The sequence below is a fragment of the Cyphellophora europaea genome (genome assembly GCF_000365145.1).
Source record: "Cyphellophora europaea CBS 101466 unplaced genomic scaffold supercont1.13, whole genome shotgun sequence".
In the NCBI taxonomy this organism is placed as follows: domain Eukaryota; kingdom Fungi; phylum Ascomycota; class Eurotiomycetes; order Chaetothyriales; family Cyphellophoraceae; genus Cyphellophora; species Cyphellophora europaea.
The window spans coordinates 364,938-379,737 of record NW_008481801.1 but is presented as its reverse complement, the minus strand read 5'-3'; the positions used below and the strand labels follow the sequence as shown (position 1 = coordinate 379,737).

The following is a 14,800-nucleotide window of genomic DNA, read 5'->3' as shown; positions in this document are numbered from 1 at the left end:
CACGCCTTTCCAGAGGTGCCACCATCAAATGGATTCACTTTGGTTTGCGGCTGTCTTTTGGCAGGATTGAAGAGCATTGAGGACGCAAATGACGAACAGTATCGTGTGTTGAGATGAGGACGTCTTTTTGAAGCAAAAATGCCACGTATAATGACTGAAGGTTGACAGCCAGGCTGCTCTCGATGGATTTTATCCCACTCACCTCTTCCCATCCTAGAAGGCCGTCGGCCTAGTAGAGGAAGCTTGAAGTGCGAGAATCTGCGCTCAGCAGCGATGGTCACATAGGCAACGGCTCAAAGACTGAGAGATGGCGTTATTTCGTAGCTGTGGATGGGGCGTATCAAGTCAGTAGACTGGGTGAAGTCATTCCAGGCCTGCGGACTGCGGACTGCGGCCTGCGCCCCCCTGAGAGATCATGTCTAATCCTCACTCCAAACAACACGATTCTATAAGACTGAACATTGATCAAATTACACGCTGAGGGAGCCGTCTCCTTCCGAACACTGGCGCTAGAAGGCTGAAGCACATTTCAAACGAAGTTGAACCCTGTGGCCGTTGTCGGCGATTACATCACAGCAGGAGAAATACTGAGGCAGGCGACAGCGTCGACATATCAGGCAAGCCCCTTCCAAACACGCCGGCGTCTCTATTTCGACCCCTTGAGGTACTATAGAGACAATCATGAGCTTCAGAATCCGTATAATATCATGGTGGTCATGAGGCGGCATCAAAACCCGCACCCGCAACATCACGCGAACAACGACGAACACGACTCCGACCACCAGTTATCCTTACGAGCCAAACGAAATCGAGCGGCCACATTACACGACCAGCAAGAGCTTCACAAACGTCGCAAACTAGGTGACAACCACCCACAGAAGCTACGCATCCCTGTCCGTGCTCGTGCTGTTGTGCCCAAATTCGAGCCTGCGCCCGCTCCAGAACTTCCGACCCCGGCTACCTCGATCGATTCGCCCACCCCGAAGCCACAATATGATCAATTCAGGAGAGTCGAGGAGAAAGCTAGAGCCTCGATCCGCGACCATGACCATGAGGATACTAAACACGATGAACGTAGGAAACTGCGTTCTGAGCATGGAGGCTCTCGATCCAAAACAGAGCTTGCTCAATACTTTCCCAACTTCGAGGAGATGCTCAGTCTCGAACCCTCAGATCCAGGTCAGTTCAAACCTAGCTTCTTCAGTCTGGCCCTTTCGTTGCTTATACATCCTACAGCAGCCTTGACCGGCCGTACCAAGATCATCCTCATTGATAATACGCCGAACTTTGTGCCACCGCCTGGCCGGGACGACCCATTCGGCACCCATAAGCCGTTACATAACGCGCAAATAATTGATCTGCCATCTTTGAAGGCGCCCAGGCGTGCAGCAGCACTAGACCCCCTAGGCGGGGATGCGTATCTCAAGATCCATCGCAAGGCTGAAAGGCACGAGAAGCAGATGAAGAATGGTGACCGGGAACGTGCACAACACGAGAAATATCAGCTGGAGCGTCTCCTTGATGATCTACGCGGCCCTGACTGGCTCAAGACTCTTGGTATCTCCGGCATCACCGAGACTGAAAAGAGGCGATACGAACCTAAACGGTCTCTCTTCGTTCGTGAGACACAAGCATTGATCAACAAGTTCAAGTGGTGGAAGGAAGAGGAGAAGCGCCGAAAGGTGGAACGCGAGCAAGCTCTTGCTGAAGAAGCCGCTGAACTTGAAGCTGAAGACGTATCAGAGACTGGCGGAAGCAGCCAGCGAAGTGCTTCGACTCAACCGCCCAACTCGAGTGAATTGGACGCTCTGGCATCTCAGCAGTTGCTCGAGGAGGCCAAGTCTGCCAACAAGCGCAGGAAAACGGCTCCCCCAGATGTGGTTCCACCCCCTCCACCTGTACATAAGCCATTCGTTTCCTTCTTTGCCAAGAAGCACCTCAGGGATGCCGCCGTGTCCGGACGGCAGCGTGGTCGAACGGTCCTTGCCTTTGGCCACCCCATCCCGGATCTTGGAGAGCAGGATTTCATCTTGCCCGAAGAGTATCGGACCGAAGATGCAATCAAGTCAAGTCAGAGGTCCCGCCGCCGGCGGAAAAGGGACACGGAGATATGAAAGCGCGACGTCAAAGAGCTATCACCGAACACCACCACGAGCACTATCGAGGTTGCATGTCGGTGAATAAGCGCTGGCTTGCTTGCTTGCTTTGCCTGCCTGCTTGGACTTCCGCGTATTAAGCGAGACTCTTGCACGACCGGTGTTTTTAATGACCTGCTTGCTCTGTATTACTATATTGGTACGTGTCGCGGCAACGGGGGCGTCAGCGTGCTCAAAAAAGCGAATACTATCAGAATTTTCCACTATTCCTCAATGTTGCCTTATGGTTCTGATGGTGTGCCACCACCAAAGAAAGATGCAGCTCTCATGTTCATGCGTATTACCCACTTTCCCCTTTCCGCTTTTCAACATCTTGGAACTCCCAACTCCGGGAGACTTCGGTTCGCGTCTTGCGTCGTTCGTGACTAAGGCGGCCTCCTGCAGCCCATTTGCCAGACACTAGTACTTTGGTCTCTGTCACCTTCCTGTCACTTTGACCTGTCACTTCGCCACCGTCCCGGAGATACATCTCCCAGGTATAGGAGGTCCCAACCTTTCATTTCTCCTGATTACCATTTCCCCCGTCTCCGTGCCATTGGGATTGACTGCCCGCAACACAGATGTCCTCCCGTTTCCGACCTTGTGTCAGTAATTTCGTGCTTTTCGTCCCCAACAGCATCCATCTTCCGTAGCGTTTGCTCTACCTGAGGGCTTCCCTAAAGTCTTCCGGCTGAGTTGACAAAAACGTAGCACCAGCGGCGGCAAGACCCGACCATGGTCCTAGTCCTGCAGACTACTACTGTTACTAGTTCTGCATTCGTGCTTGATACGGAGTACTTGCATATTTCCGGCCAATAGTTCCACATCTCCGGGGCCCCCCAGGCTGCTGTCGGGCGACGCCAGAAACACAGCCCCCGTCATCCGACCTCGTCCTGCCCAAGTACCTTGCCGTTGGCGATCCAACATGTGGAGTTTTTGGAAGATTCCGGAGGCTGCATCTCCCAGATGTGGAGTCAGGCTAGAAATGACATTTGAGAAAGATCCGGAGAAGCGGCCGGAGAAAGGCACGAGCGCCTGGTCTGTTCGAGTTTCGGATTGGAAAAGGATAGGAACCGTGGTCGCGAAGGGTAAGTCGGTTTCCTAGCCGGGTCGAGGACGTGAGCTTTCGACGGCCTGGCGGAATTGTCAGGCTACCTTCTCCGGTGCGTGTTATTCGGACTGGATGGTTCTTCCGGACGGAGTGGAGGAAGTAAACTCGTGCATGTCGGGGAGAGGAGGGGGGGTGGGGAAGGGACGCCGCTGTTGTCGTGGGTTCTGCGGCCGTCCTAAAAAGTCGGAACTGTAATCGCCCGGCATGAGAATCTTGACTGTTCGCCTCTTCCCCCACGAGTCCATGTAAGTACGACCCTTGGGAACGTCGGACGAGATGGCTGGCAGGGTGGTCGGCTAGTTGGTCAAGATGATGGGCACACAGGCTGTGCCTCCTTGAGAATGCTGTTTGCTCAATACCTAGTTCACACGGACCGGTAATACTTCTGAAGCCTGATCAGCAAACACATCGATGGATGCATGCTAAGACCCGAAGTACTAGTGGGTACATTGTTCCAGCATATGCGGCCGGCGCTGCGACGTCTATTCGCCGAAGGAACTTTGACCTGACTACCATTTTCCAGAGGGGGCGATGCTGCTGTCGCGGCCACAATTCCCGCTCAATAATGGCTAAGAGGGCACCTTCGCAATGAAGGCCGAGGACCTGTCCGCCTTTGCTCGCTGGTCCACATTTCGTCACTCCACACAAACGCATGGTACTCCATCAAGCTCTCTTGCAGCACAGAGCCTACGACGTTTCAATATTCATGGGGCAAAACGAAGCGATGAACTTCGACGAAAGCTCTGCAAAGGCTTGAAAGGGAAGGAGACTTGCCGCTTACTCAATATCGGTTGTCGCCGAAGTCAACGGCGATCTGAGCACCGATATTCGGGTTCCCTGCAGTGCGTGTCTCCCCAATACAAACACCAACCACTCAGAAACTTAAGCCACCACCGGAAAAAAAAAGCGATCTCGCCGTTGAAAGCATTCCATGGTCCGTGTTGGGAAGGGCAGCTTCCCTCTTGTGATGTTCGAGACCAAACGATCGAGATCGCGTGAAAAGCGACTGCATGCTTACTGGCCAGGAAAAAATTACGCGGCGTATCTGACGGAGGGTTGGTCCAGGGGCAGACGGGCCGGCGAGCGGACCAACAGTACAATCTGGAAACATTGGCAGCATAATGAAGATGCTGGGGGATCATCGTTGATGAGGAGTTCCGGAAGTGCCGAGGCGGCGCTGGGTACCCCGTAGACAACGTGTGGACGGAAAGCGATGCAAGGTACGAAGTAGGGCCGGATATCATTTCCAGTGCGCATGAGTGGATGGTGATCGCGGGGTCTGGACCACCGCAACCGACGGCCGGGAGGCCTGGGCACAGACAGCGATGCAGAGAGAGAGTGTGTACACGTGCGATGCATGATTGATGCTTGGTCAGAAACAGGATTTGGAATCAGGGCTGGCATGCTTCGTCGGGTATTTTGGTCTCAACGTTCAGGTAAGGTTTCGAGACGGTCAACGAGGTGCGGGAAGAGCTTATGGGCATCGATCGATCGGTAATCCTAAGCGAGGCCGAGGCTCGAGTATTGAGGCGCGTGGCTGCAAGTAGGCGGCCAGAAGGCGTCGACTTGAGATACATTGGTGGTGATATGGGCCTTCAAGGTCTCAGGATTATGATGGCGTTCTGACGGAGGAGAGAAGAAGTTGAGTTCACAGCATGGCGCAGGAAAACCATGAGGTCGTACCTGCCAACATCACAACTTTGCCCGCGGCATCTGCTAGATAATTATCTTTGGTAGATCTTCTAGGGTCATGACTTCAGCTAGCACTAGACTCGCGACTTTCCAACGATGCGCTATGCACTAAGCAGTGTGAGCTACGTCAAGCCATCAGATTCGTAGGGTTTTATGGCACGGCGGAACCACTAGTGTGTAACATTTCCCCGTTCCTGATTCTGCTTGGGAGTGCTTTCGACATGCACCATCGGGAGGTAGAGACATCATCCAGGTAGAGGTGATTATCATTCAGCTCTGCGGACGCTCTTGCCGTACTGACAACATGTTGAAGTCTGCTCTATATACCAGTGCCGAGAATGACCATCCTTATCATACCAAACCCAAAAGATAATGGTGAAGCTGATGAGTGTTAGAGTGACCGCACCGCTCTTAAGTGAGAAAATGAATTCTCTGTTTTCGACACGTACCATGCCTCTTAGCCGGTTGGCATTGTCGAGAATGGCGCACAATGCAAAATCAACCATCCGCGAGCTGCTTGATAACATAAGACGGCGTAGTGCGGCTCGGCACTTGATGGCGTACTTCGTGCTCAGGTCATGTCCTGCACGTCTCACCTTCAGGTTTTGCCACGGTCTGGCAGCTTCAGAGTGCCTTCCATTTCGTCATCACTGGGCTGCACGACCTTCATAGAATAGCAAGACTCAAACCGAACGTCTCGGCTGGACCATATCCGCAAGCCAGCCCGCACACCTGAGCAGGAGGTGTATGCTCTCGGAGTAGGACCAACATCCACACACCTTACTTACTACCAGGACCTGGAGCAGCGCAAAAAATGCGAACAATCAACACTGGGGATTCGCTGATGGTCACCCACTCAACTACTGATCCAGCGACACAGGCGTTCACTTGCGGAGATCAGACGGGATCCGGTGCATTGCCTGTTCTATGGTCGATTGCGAAGGACTGTTGAGGCCAGTGGATATGTATTCGCCATTAGACAGACACAAGTCGTAGAACATGCCTTGCCCGGTTCGCATTCCCTCTACAACTCACTGACCCGAGATGGATGACAAGAATGCTGCCGGTGAGAATCTTTAGGTGGCTCTAGTGTCTGTAAGAAGTCAGAAGCCTTCATCTGATCATCCATGGTCACCAGCTTGATGCTGTCGAGACTTCAAGTGCGTAGCGACCAAGCTACTATCAACTCCCCCAACCACACTCTATTCAGAGTCCCTCTGGTGGCGGGGCGTCAGCAGCGGAGCGAGCACATGGTTTTCGGAGTCCTGCGGACGGGCCCAAAAACAGCTGATGAATCTCCGACACCGTCCGCGCCTAAGCCAAGTCTGCCCCTCGACCCTATCATGACCCCTCAACTTGCCCAGTAGTTCAGGAACACCAATAGCCGTTCAAGGCCCCGCGAGCCACCCCGATTTAGCGCACCGACCCTGCACTTGTTTTCAGGGACTTGCTTAACGGACAAGACGGCGCGGGCAGACCAGGCGGTGTGCGAATCAGCCATGCTGGAGGCACGATACGACTCCGGAGTCTTCGGTCGCACCGCAAACTGCATAGATCCCACATGATGAGTGGATAAGGGGAACATGAACAGTGCCGTCTTGATATACCCCCCTCCACCCCTCCACCCCTCCTGTTCACCCTCACTTATTTCCTTCCCTCTCTGCTTGCTCCTCAAAAGTCCATTGCGTAGTTTCTTGTGCAATCTTCGATCTCACGTATCTCAAGCGTTCATCATGGCGTTGACCAAGGACAAGATGATCTCTTTCGAGGGTGAGTTCGCGCCTCGCAGGCAGTATGCACGTAACAGAAACAAAAACACTAACCCGCGAGCGCAGACTACCAAGGTGTCCTCACCGCCTACTTCGAGTGGGCGGACAGCTACGACAGCAAGGTTCGTTCGCCTCTACGCCCTCCCCTGTCCCCGACAGCCTCCCCAGCAATCTAACAGCCACCCTCACGAACAGGACTGGGACCGCCTTCGCAAAATCATCGCCCCTACCGTCCGTATCGACTACCGCTCCTTCCTCAACAAGCTCTGGGAAGCCATGCCGGCCGAGGACTTCATCGCCATGATCTCCGACCCCAAGGTGCTGGGCGACAAGAAGCTCAAGACCCAGCACTTCTGCGGCGGCTCCAAGTTCGAGAAAGTTTCCGACACCGAAATCATGGGCTGGCACCAATTGCGCGTCCCGCATCAAAAGTACACGGATGATACGCTGAGTACGGTGAAGGTCAAGGGCCATGCGCATAGTACAAACACCCATTGGTACAAGAAGGTGGATGGCGTGTGGAAGTTTGCGGGGCTGAGCCCGGATATCAGGTGGTTTGAGTATGACTTCGATCAGGTGTTTGCCGAGGGGAGGGATGAGTTGGGCGAGAAGGAGCAGGAGGATTTGGCGAAGCAGGCAGAGGGCGTCCCGGCTAAATAGAAAGGGTGCAGGGAAGCAGAGAGACAGAGAAATCTTTCTGGTGATCAGTTTACGGTAGAAAGGCGATGCGTGAACATGAACATTCTGGGACGACTCTCCGTCTAGGACAGAACCGTGAGACTTGTGCTCACGTATCTTCCTTGGATCTACACTTGCCTGAGGCTTTTCAGTACAGCACGATGTCCTGGCTGTTGCCAATCGCGTCAATACCGCCGCTTCGGGTCTGCCATGCTTGGAATATTTGGTCCCAATCGGATCGATGAGCATAGGCATCGCCCACGACTTCGTAGCACCCCTCGCCACCAGGCCGCAGGACAAGCACGTCTCCAGCTTGGGCACGCTGTGGGCTAAGATCCATGATGTCAAGCCCCTGGCTGTAGAAGAGTGCCGCACCCTGTAGAGTGCGAGAAACGTCTCCTGATGCCTTCGCTGTTATACAGAGGATGCCAATCGTCACACATCACGGTTGGGAGTTGTCATATCTGCGTCGCCGCACGAGCTTCCTTGCGATCTCAGGATGCCATACGGGACAGAGAAATCCACTAAGGGGGACCGTGTAAAAGCGTCAAGATCACATTTGTAGCAGAAATCGTCTCCCAGCCTTCGGCAATGTCTCGCTACAGTTGTCCTTTTCAAATTGCTTTGAATCGGGAAATTGGTCATCAAGTAAAGGTCTTGCATGGCTTTGCTGGTGGGAGATAGAGCTGCTCGTCCTTTCTCAGGTCAAGGGCGTGCCTCGTGCTCACAAGGTCCTACATCGACTTGAGAGGAGCCGCCCGTAGAGCAGACGCCTGCATCTGTATGACACTTCAGATAGATGAGCGGGTACGGAGTACGCTGATGCAAGAGTTGGCTGAGACATCTGTTCAAAAATTACCGGTTTGATCTCGTACAGATGTAGTCATATGCGCATTCAGTGTTGTTCGCGGACAAGACATGAATGAGTCTCGGATTACTCAGTGATGTCATTGGCCGACACGGTCTTGGCGGCCTCGGCCCGGCGTCTCGACGACTCAACGCTCTACCTTGCCTGCGCCTCGCTGTCCTGCACTTTGCCTGCTCGTGACCTGGTATCTGTACACCGTGGCCCAACCATCACCTGATGTATCGCAGCAGCTCATAAACGTCCCAAGCTTCTCTTCTCCGTTCCTGCACACCCGCACCATAGTTGTCCTCCCAGCACGACCTGGACCCCACTACCATGTCTTATATACCGAGTCTCACGCTTCCCGCGAGCATCTTCAGCAATGCGCCTGTCGCCATCCTTCTACCACTAGGACTCGGTATGGGCTCCGGCCTCGTGTCCCAGCCCGGTGCGAGCAAACCCAAGAGTGTTTCGGACAAGGCATCCCAGGACCGCGGCACATGGAAGCCCACCCAGGAAAGATACATGGCTCTGAAGCAGCCACCATTCCGTCCGCCGCCATGGCTGTTCGCCCCTGCCTGGTCGACCCTGTATATACTCATGGGATACGCCTCGCACCGTGCCTGGGTCAACGGTATGGCGAGCATGAACCCGCGAATCGTTGAGGATACGAGAAGGGCCGCTACACTGTACACCGTACAACTTGGCCTGAATCTGCTGTTCATGCCGCTGTTTTTCGGGATGGGCAGACCGATTGAGGCGCTACTAGATATCACTACGCTGACAGGTTGTGTGGGCTATCTCGCATACATCTGGAACAAAGTTGATCAGGTGTCGGCGTACTGCATGGCACCTTATGTGGCATGGCTCGGTTTTGCCACGTACCTCACTGCCGGCACGGGCCACCTAAATGGCTGGACGACCAAGCTGCAGCCAGAGACGAAGAAGTCGGACTGAAGCGTATACTCTTGCGCTTAGGCCGTCAACTAACTGCCCAATTTACTTTCTACCAATATATATCGGATGTTCCCGTTGGCAAGCGGCAATCCTTGAGGCCAGCCTCAGCGACCCTACTGTTCCAAGCCATCGCCACGTCCAACCCTATACAACGCTTTCTCTGGCTGATTCATGTGCTGTACGAGTCTCATGGCGGCCACCGTCCCAATGTGCCGGCTTACTGGAAGAGACACTCTCAGCGCCAACTTTCAGTGATGAAGGTGCACCTCACAGCTTTACGGGTACGCCACGACTGGTGGATCCCACGTTTGGTGGATCCCACGTTTGGTGGATCCCACGTTTGGTGGATCCCACGTCAACACCGGAGATATGTTACTGCGTCAGAGAGTGCCCCCCAGCCGTGGAGATCAACAAGATCTATGACGGTCAGGTAGCGCTATCTTGCTCTACTGAAGTCGGACGGGTCACTATCTCATATCATGAATTCATAAGGCAGAGCATAGATAGCAGTATGGAAGTCGTGTCAGGACTGAAGCGATGCTTCTCCGGATAGTTCAGTACGTGATAGAAATATCTAAGCTGATTCATTTGCGAACGCCACGTCATTCGAGGCAGCTATATACCTCGACACTTGGTGCGGGTGTAACTAATTGCAAGACACTCTCCTGCTTATCATCCGCTCATCTCACGCCATCCGCCGACGTCGACTACCAGTCGAGATCTGCTTCGCCCTGAATCGTACGTAGAGCCTATTGTATACAAAGCGCTCGTCTCACATTCACCCGTTTCCCACGCCTAAACTCTTGCCGTCCTCTACTTCCTAGCCGTCGGTCCCGCAACTCCGGCACTCAGCACGCTCGGCAGCTTCTGCGCGCCCATGCTGGCCATCATACCGATGACGCCAGCAATCAGCGCCGCGATAACGACGGCGAAGCTGGCGAACAACACGAACGGGACACTGACGTCCTTCTTCTCGCACGCGCCGCCGCCCCACTGTACCGTCTTCTTGCGGCCCTCGCTGTCCTCGCGCACGACGGTCGTGCCGCACTTGCAACGGAAGCACTTGGGGCGCGCCTCGAAGCAGTCGCCGTGGCCTGAGCAGCTGTTGGTAGTGTTGCTGCAGGATGCGAGGGAGGTGAAGCAGGCTGGGATGTTGCGGGGAAGAGGTTGTGTGGTGTTGGAGGTGTTGTTGGAGGCGAGGAGTGTGGAGTGGCTTTTGATGTCGGGGGAGAGGGCGAGAGGGGTTTCTTCGGGCTGGGTGCGCCGGCGGAGCTCATGCGCGGCTTCGTGGGATTTGGGTTTTGAGAGGGAGAGGGAGGAGGGGAGGAGGAGGATAGTGGATTCGACGCCTTGGGTGGCGAGGAGGTGCGTGAGGATGCGCTTGAGGGGCATGATGGTGCTGGGAATGCTGGAGGGGCTGGTGGGTAGCACGGATTGCACGGCCAGCGTGATGGGGAGGTGAGGGACTTCAGAGGGATCGAGGCAGCCTAGATCCTGTGAGATGTAAGTAGGGGTCTCTTGTATAGGAAGAGGGTGGCCTACGCCTTCGGCTGGGTACGAGAAGACGACCTCAATGTCTTTGTTGGAGTTGCTGATCGGGACGGCATATTCGCAGATGCCATCCTCGCGCTGTGGCTGTGCCTTGAAGTCGGACTTGAGATCTGTTGTCGGGCCTTCCACCCAAAGATCGGGCATGGCTGCGGTAAGATCCATAATCTGCCCATCGAATCCAGGTATTCTAATGAAGAGCTTCCCCGGCGCCTCTTCGTCTGTCGCGCCAAATAATGGTTGCTGCCAGCCACCATAATTCTTCAGTGCCTCCAAGATGCTGTCGTCAGATGTACCTAGTGTTCGTCCTCCGGTAAGGCCTCTTCTCCGGGCGAGGATAGCGCTCGCTGTCTCCGCATCGATAGACGCAGTAGAGGAGGAGATGACGGACTTGTCGATCGTGTAGATGTAGCCGCCTTGGGCAGCGGCAGAACCGGCCAGCGCAGCTCCGCACGCCAGCAGTGTTGTCAATTTCATAGCGATAGTGAGCTGACGTCGGCGGGATGGTGGTCAGTTCCGAGGAGAAGAAGTGCTGCGGATGAACATTGAAGCAACAAGGTAAGGCTGCAGCTCGCTGGTGCCAAGCATGTGCAGGGGTCATGATGCGGAGATTCCACATGCATCGATTGTCCCGCCAACTTCAGGTCTGTACCTTTCCCTGCAGTCAGATAGCTGTCCATGCTATAGTAGGTGTTGACTGCAGAGGGGCCAGTCGACTTCGCAATCCAAATCTTAGACCCTCTCGACCTTGCCCTAACGATCGTGCCGCTACCATGAGTGCTTCTATTCCGATCCAATGCTTCGATCCCTCTTTCGACGGCCGCGCGCGGTCAGAATACCGGCGGATGGTGGCACAGTCGGCCTGCGGAGAGTCGAGGTGACTCAGAGGACGAGGTATGCGTGAAATTGCGCTGCATTTTCTGTGTACTGACCGTATGTAGCAGCCCTTCAATGGTAGTGGGAAGATTCGCGTTGAATGCTGTTCTGTTCTACTGCGCGTTTCATACGGTTAAATTATGGATCAACGGGCCAGACCCAGAAATGCAAAAGCGTTTAGATGGACTGCGCAAAGAACGAGAAGCGGCTAAGAACAAGCCTACACAATCAGACCACCTGAAGCCAGAGCCCTGTCAGTCCAGTAAGGTAAAGAACGACAAGGCCTCAGACAGTTCAGAAGAGTCTGGAGAGACCACCATCATCCCGATATATGGTTGGCTGAAACAATTGGACAAGCAAGCTTATAGCGAGACCGATCCGGAATGGAAGGCCTTCGTGACCTTGCAACATGATGAGAGAGCTACACAAAAGTTATACCGTGAGTTCGACGCCGCGATTACGAAGCAGGTGCAGCACAGCAATACACATCTCAAGAACCTCGCTTACATCAGATACACGGGTCGAATCGGCCGCGACCTCAGCCTTCAGTTGATGCTCTCTCGTCCGCCCAGATATGCAATGCGTTGTCTCGTTATCAAGCCCAGTGGGGTGAGCTTGGGATGGAAAGAGCTTGAGCACGTCGATGGCACCAGAATGCAGAGGCTACGTCAGCCTGTGGTATTGGGCAAAGCTTTTGCCAAGGGCGTGTGGGCTTTCAGCACGACAACCACCGCTATTACTAGAGCCAAGGTTATGGACATTGTGTATCCCGAGCGCACATGGACCTACAACTTTCAATATATTCACTGGAAGGGGCACAACGTCTTGGCCAAGATCACTGGTCAATCTGGACTGACTCACGAGCAGGAAGTCATTACCAAGCTGCCGTCTGCCCAGTACTCAGACGAGTTGACAAAGAGAAGATTTCCTTTTCTCCAAGGCTCGCTTACCAAAGAGTCGCCGAACAACGCTCTGCGGTCCGCCGTCCAGACTATCACGCATGAGCATGCTCTGCAGCATTCAATTGACATGTTCAAGCGCGAATGGGTCAAAGGGCAACTGGAAGCCCAGCAATATTCCACGCCAGGCGCAGTCAATATTGTGGGACACTACGACTGGAAAGGAGAGAAAGGGAAGTATCGAGTCGAAGTTTCTGGATGGTATCTTCCACGCGAAGATGCTTTCATTGGGCCTCCTATTATCAAAAGGGCCTACGTCCTACACGATTTCGCCAAAGTCAAGGTCGAGAACCGTCTACCTTCGCTCGTAACTAGTGCTCAACAGCCTTCCAATCCGCATCAAGAACCATCCTCTCACTCTCCAGGAAAGCGACCAGAGTCTGCACCGGTACCTTCGGAAAAGGAACCTGCCACTGGAAAAGAGACTGGGAAATGAGCTTGGTAACATCAATATCAAACACAAGATACGGGAGTTTGCCGCCAACACGCGACAGCATCAGACACTATGAATTGTTTGTGAAACAGGGCAGAAGATATCAATGCGTGCAGAATAACGAGGATCCGGTCATCATATAATCGATTGCTGCCAACACACCGAATTCCAACTAGCTCATTGCCGTCGAAGCGACTGCAGACGGCCGTTTGCTCTGCCTTCCACATTACTATTGGCTTCCATTGGCGATGTCAAACAAAAACATATGACGGCTGCCTGGCCAACTTGTTGATATCGCCACAGGCGTGTCCGTTCTCTATATTCACGGCCGGCGCATCATAATCCGGCACAGCACTTCTTGTAAGGGGTGGAGTCAGAGATGCATTGTGGCGAGACGGACGCGAGCATGGACGTGGTCGCGGTGGGAGGTCATGGACTTGATGGTGTGGTGCTGCGGGGCTGTGGCGGCTCCTTGGGTTATGGCTGACCGATACTGAGGCTCGGTATGCGATGGCTTCAATGGGCGGGGCTTGAGAAAGTATTCATTGGGGGACAACGAGCATGGAATGCGGGAGAGTAGACCACTAACCAAGCAGCTTTGGTAGTTGGGATATCAGGAGGGAAATCATGTGGAGCCTGGAATGAACTTGGGAGAGTCAAAGTGTCCACGGTTTGACCACCTGGGCACAGCTGTGCGCCACATTACTACCAGCCTACTGCTACGCACGGATCTATACTCGCAGACTCGCTTTCATGTGATGTAATCCTACAGCGGTCCGCCTTTAGGACGACCCTTTATACCAGACCACGTTCATCCTGATCTACAATTCTTCCCCATAATATACAGCGTCTCGACGAACACTCCTACCTCTCCAACGCCTTGAGCGCGCCCTCGTAAATCTTCCTTGCCTCCTCACTTCCCTTCTTGACCACCTCCTCCATCGCCTTATGCGCCTTCCGCAACTCGTCCACAATGACCAACTTCTTGATCTCCATCTTGCGGTGCCGCTTCTGCGCCTCCCCCCTCGCGTTCCGCACCTCCAGCTGCGCCCGCTCCAGACACTTCTTCGCCTCCCCCGCCGCCTGCTGCCGCGTCTCCGCCGTCACGGGCGGCACCGGCACCGTGATGCACAGCGGGTTCGGGTCCTCGGGCCGCGCCTGCTCGGGCGCCAGGCTGTAGTCCGACGCGCGGATCGCCGTGAGCAGCGGCTTGACGTGCGCGGCTTCGGCGGCGAAGACCTGCATGCTGCGGCCGCCCCGCGGCACCACGGACGCGATGTCGCCGAGCCGTGTCTTTTCTTTTTGTGGTGCGCGCCCGGAGGAGGAGGAGGAGGCGCCGGTGTGCTCGCCGGGGTCTTTGACACTTAGCTCCACGGGCAGGCTCTCGAGCATGTCGGTGGAGACGCGGCCGGCGTCGCGTGTCTTGGTGAGGGCGTCTTTGAGGCGCAGAAGCGCTTTGTCGATGCCGGCCTGGAGCTCGGTGAAGTCGTAGGGATCGATTTCGGCATCGCGTTCGCGCGTTGCTTGGTTGTCGGGCACGTGGCGGCTGATGTCTGGGGAGTCTACGTGGGGAGATTTGCGTGCGGATTTGGGGTTGGAGGCGGATTTCTTCTGCGGGCGGATGGTGCTGCTGAAGGTGCGGTACGAGGTGCCAGTTGAAGGAAGGGCGAGGCAGCGGGCACAGACGAAGGGCGTGCGAACCGAGGGTGCCGTTGTGGGACTGAGGAGCCGCGAGAGATGAGTGACGGCGCGGGCAGTCGGCGACATTGTAGAGACGTTGAGAACTGCCTGTGTG

The 14,800-nt window shown here is 54.7% G+C and overlaps 6 protein-coding genes and 1 non-coding gene across 7 annotated transcripts; 4 read left to right on the top strand and 3 right to left on the bottom strand.

Annotated features, from left to right (window-relative positions):
- Positions 1 to 707: 707 nt before the first annotated feature.
- On the top strand, positions 708 to 2,114 carry HMPREF1541_10594 (uncharacterized protein; the record flags this gene model as incomplete). The annotated part of the gene is made up of 1 exon (XM_008715264.1): positions 708 to 2,114. The coding sequence occupies one exon, from the start codon at positions 708 to 710 to the stop codon at positions 2,112 to 2,114; it is 1,407 nt and encodes a 468-aa protein (XP_008713486.1).
- Positions 2,115 to 5,757: 3,643 nt separating this feature from the next.
- HMPREF1541_10593 lies at positions 5,758 to 5,873 on the bottom strand. The gene has a single exon (XR_573431.1). It is a non-coding gene; the product is annotated as a 5S ribosomal RNA (ribosomal RNA).
- A 798-nt stretch (positions 5,874 to 6,671) lies between these two features.
- On the top strand, positions 6,672 to 7,367 carry HMPREF1541_10592 (scytalone dehydratase; the record flags this gene model as incomplete). Its single annotated transcript, XM_008715263.1, has 3 exons — positions 6,672 to 6,708; positions 6,774 to 6,829; positions 6,903 to 7,367. The coding sequence occupies 3 exons, from the start codon at positions 6,672 to 6,674 to the stop codon at positions 7,365 to 7,367; spliced, it is 558 nt and encodes a 185-aa protein (XP_008713485.1).
- Positions 7,368 to 8,568: 1,201 nt separating this feature from the next.
- HMPREF1541_10591 (uncharacterized protein) lies at positions 8,569 to 9,189 on the top strand (the record flags this gene model as incomplete). Its single annotated transcript, XM_008715262.1, has 1 exon — positions 8,569 to 9,189. One exon carries the CDS (start codon positions 8,569 to 8,571, stop codon positions 9,187 to 9,189), a length of 621 nt encoding a protein of 206 aa, XP_008713484.1.
- Positions 9,190 to 10,002: 813 nt separating this feature from the next.
- HMPREF1541_10590 (uncharacterized protein) lies at positions 10,003 to 11,214 on the bottom strand (the record flags this gene model as incomplete). Its single annotated transcript, XM_008715261.1, has 2 exons — positions 10,003 to 10,683; positions 10,732 to 11,214. 2 exons carry the CDS (start codon positions 11,212 to 11,214, stop codon positions 10,003 to 10,005), a joined length of 1,164 nt encoding a protein of 387 aa, XP_008713483.1.
- A 319-nt stretch (positions 11,215 to 11,533) lies between these two features.
- HMPREF1541_10589 (uncharacterized protein) lies at positions 11,534 to 13,008 on the top strand (the record flags this gene model as incomplete). The annotated part of the gene is made up of 2 exons (XM_008715260.1): positions 11,534 to 11,631; positions 11,679 to 13,008. 2 exons carry the CDS (start codon positions 11,534 to 11,536, stop codon positions 13,006 to 13,008), a joined length of 1,428 nt encoding a protein of 475 aa, XP_008713482.1.
- Positions 13,009 to 13,869: 861 nt separating this feature from the next.
- HMPREF1541_10588 (uncharacterized protein) lies at positions 13,870 to 14,772 on the bottom strand (the record flags this gene model as incomplete). Its single annotated transcript, XM_008715259.1, has 1 exon — positions 13,870 to 14,772. The coding sequence occupies one exon, from the start codon at positions 14,770 to 14,772 to the stop codon at positions 13,870 to 13,872; it is 903 nt and encodes a 300-aa protein (XP_008713481.1).
- Between the last annotated feature and the right edge of the window lie 28 nt (positions 14,773 to 14,800).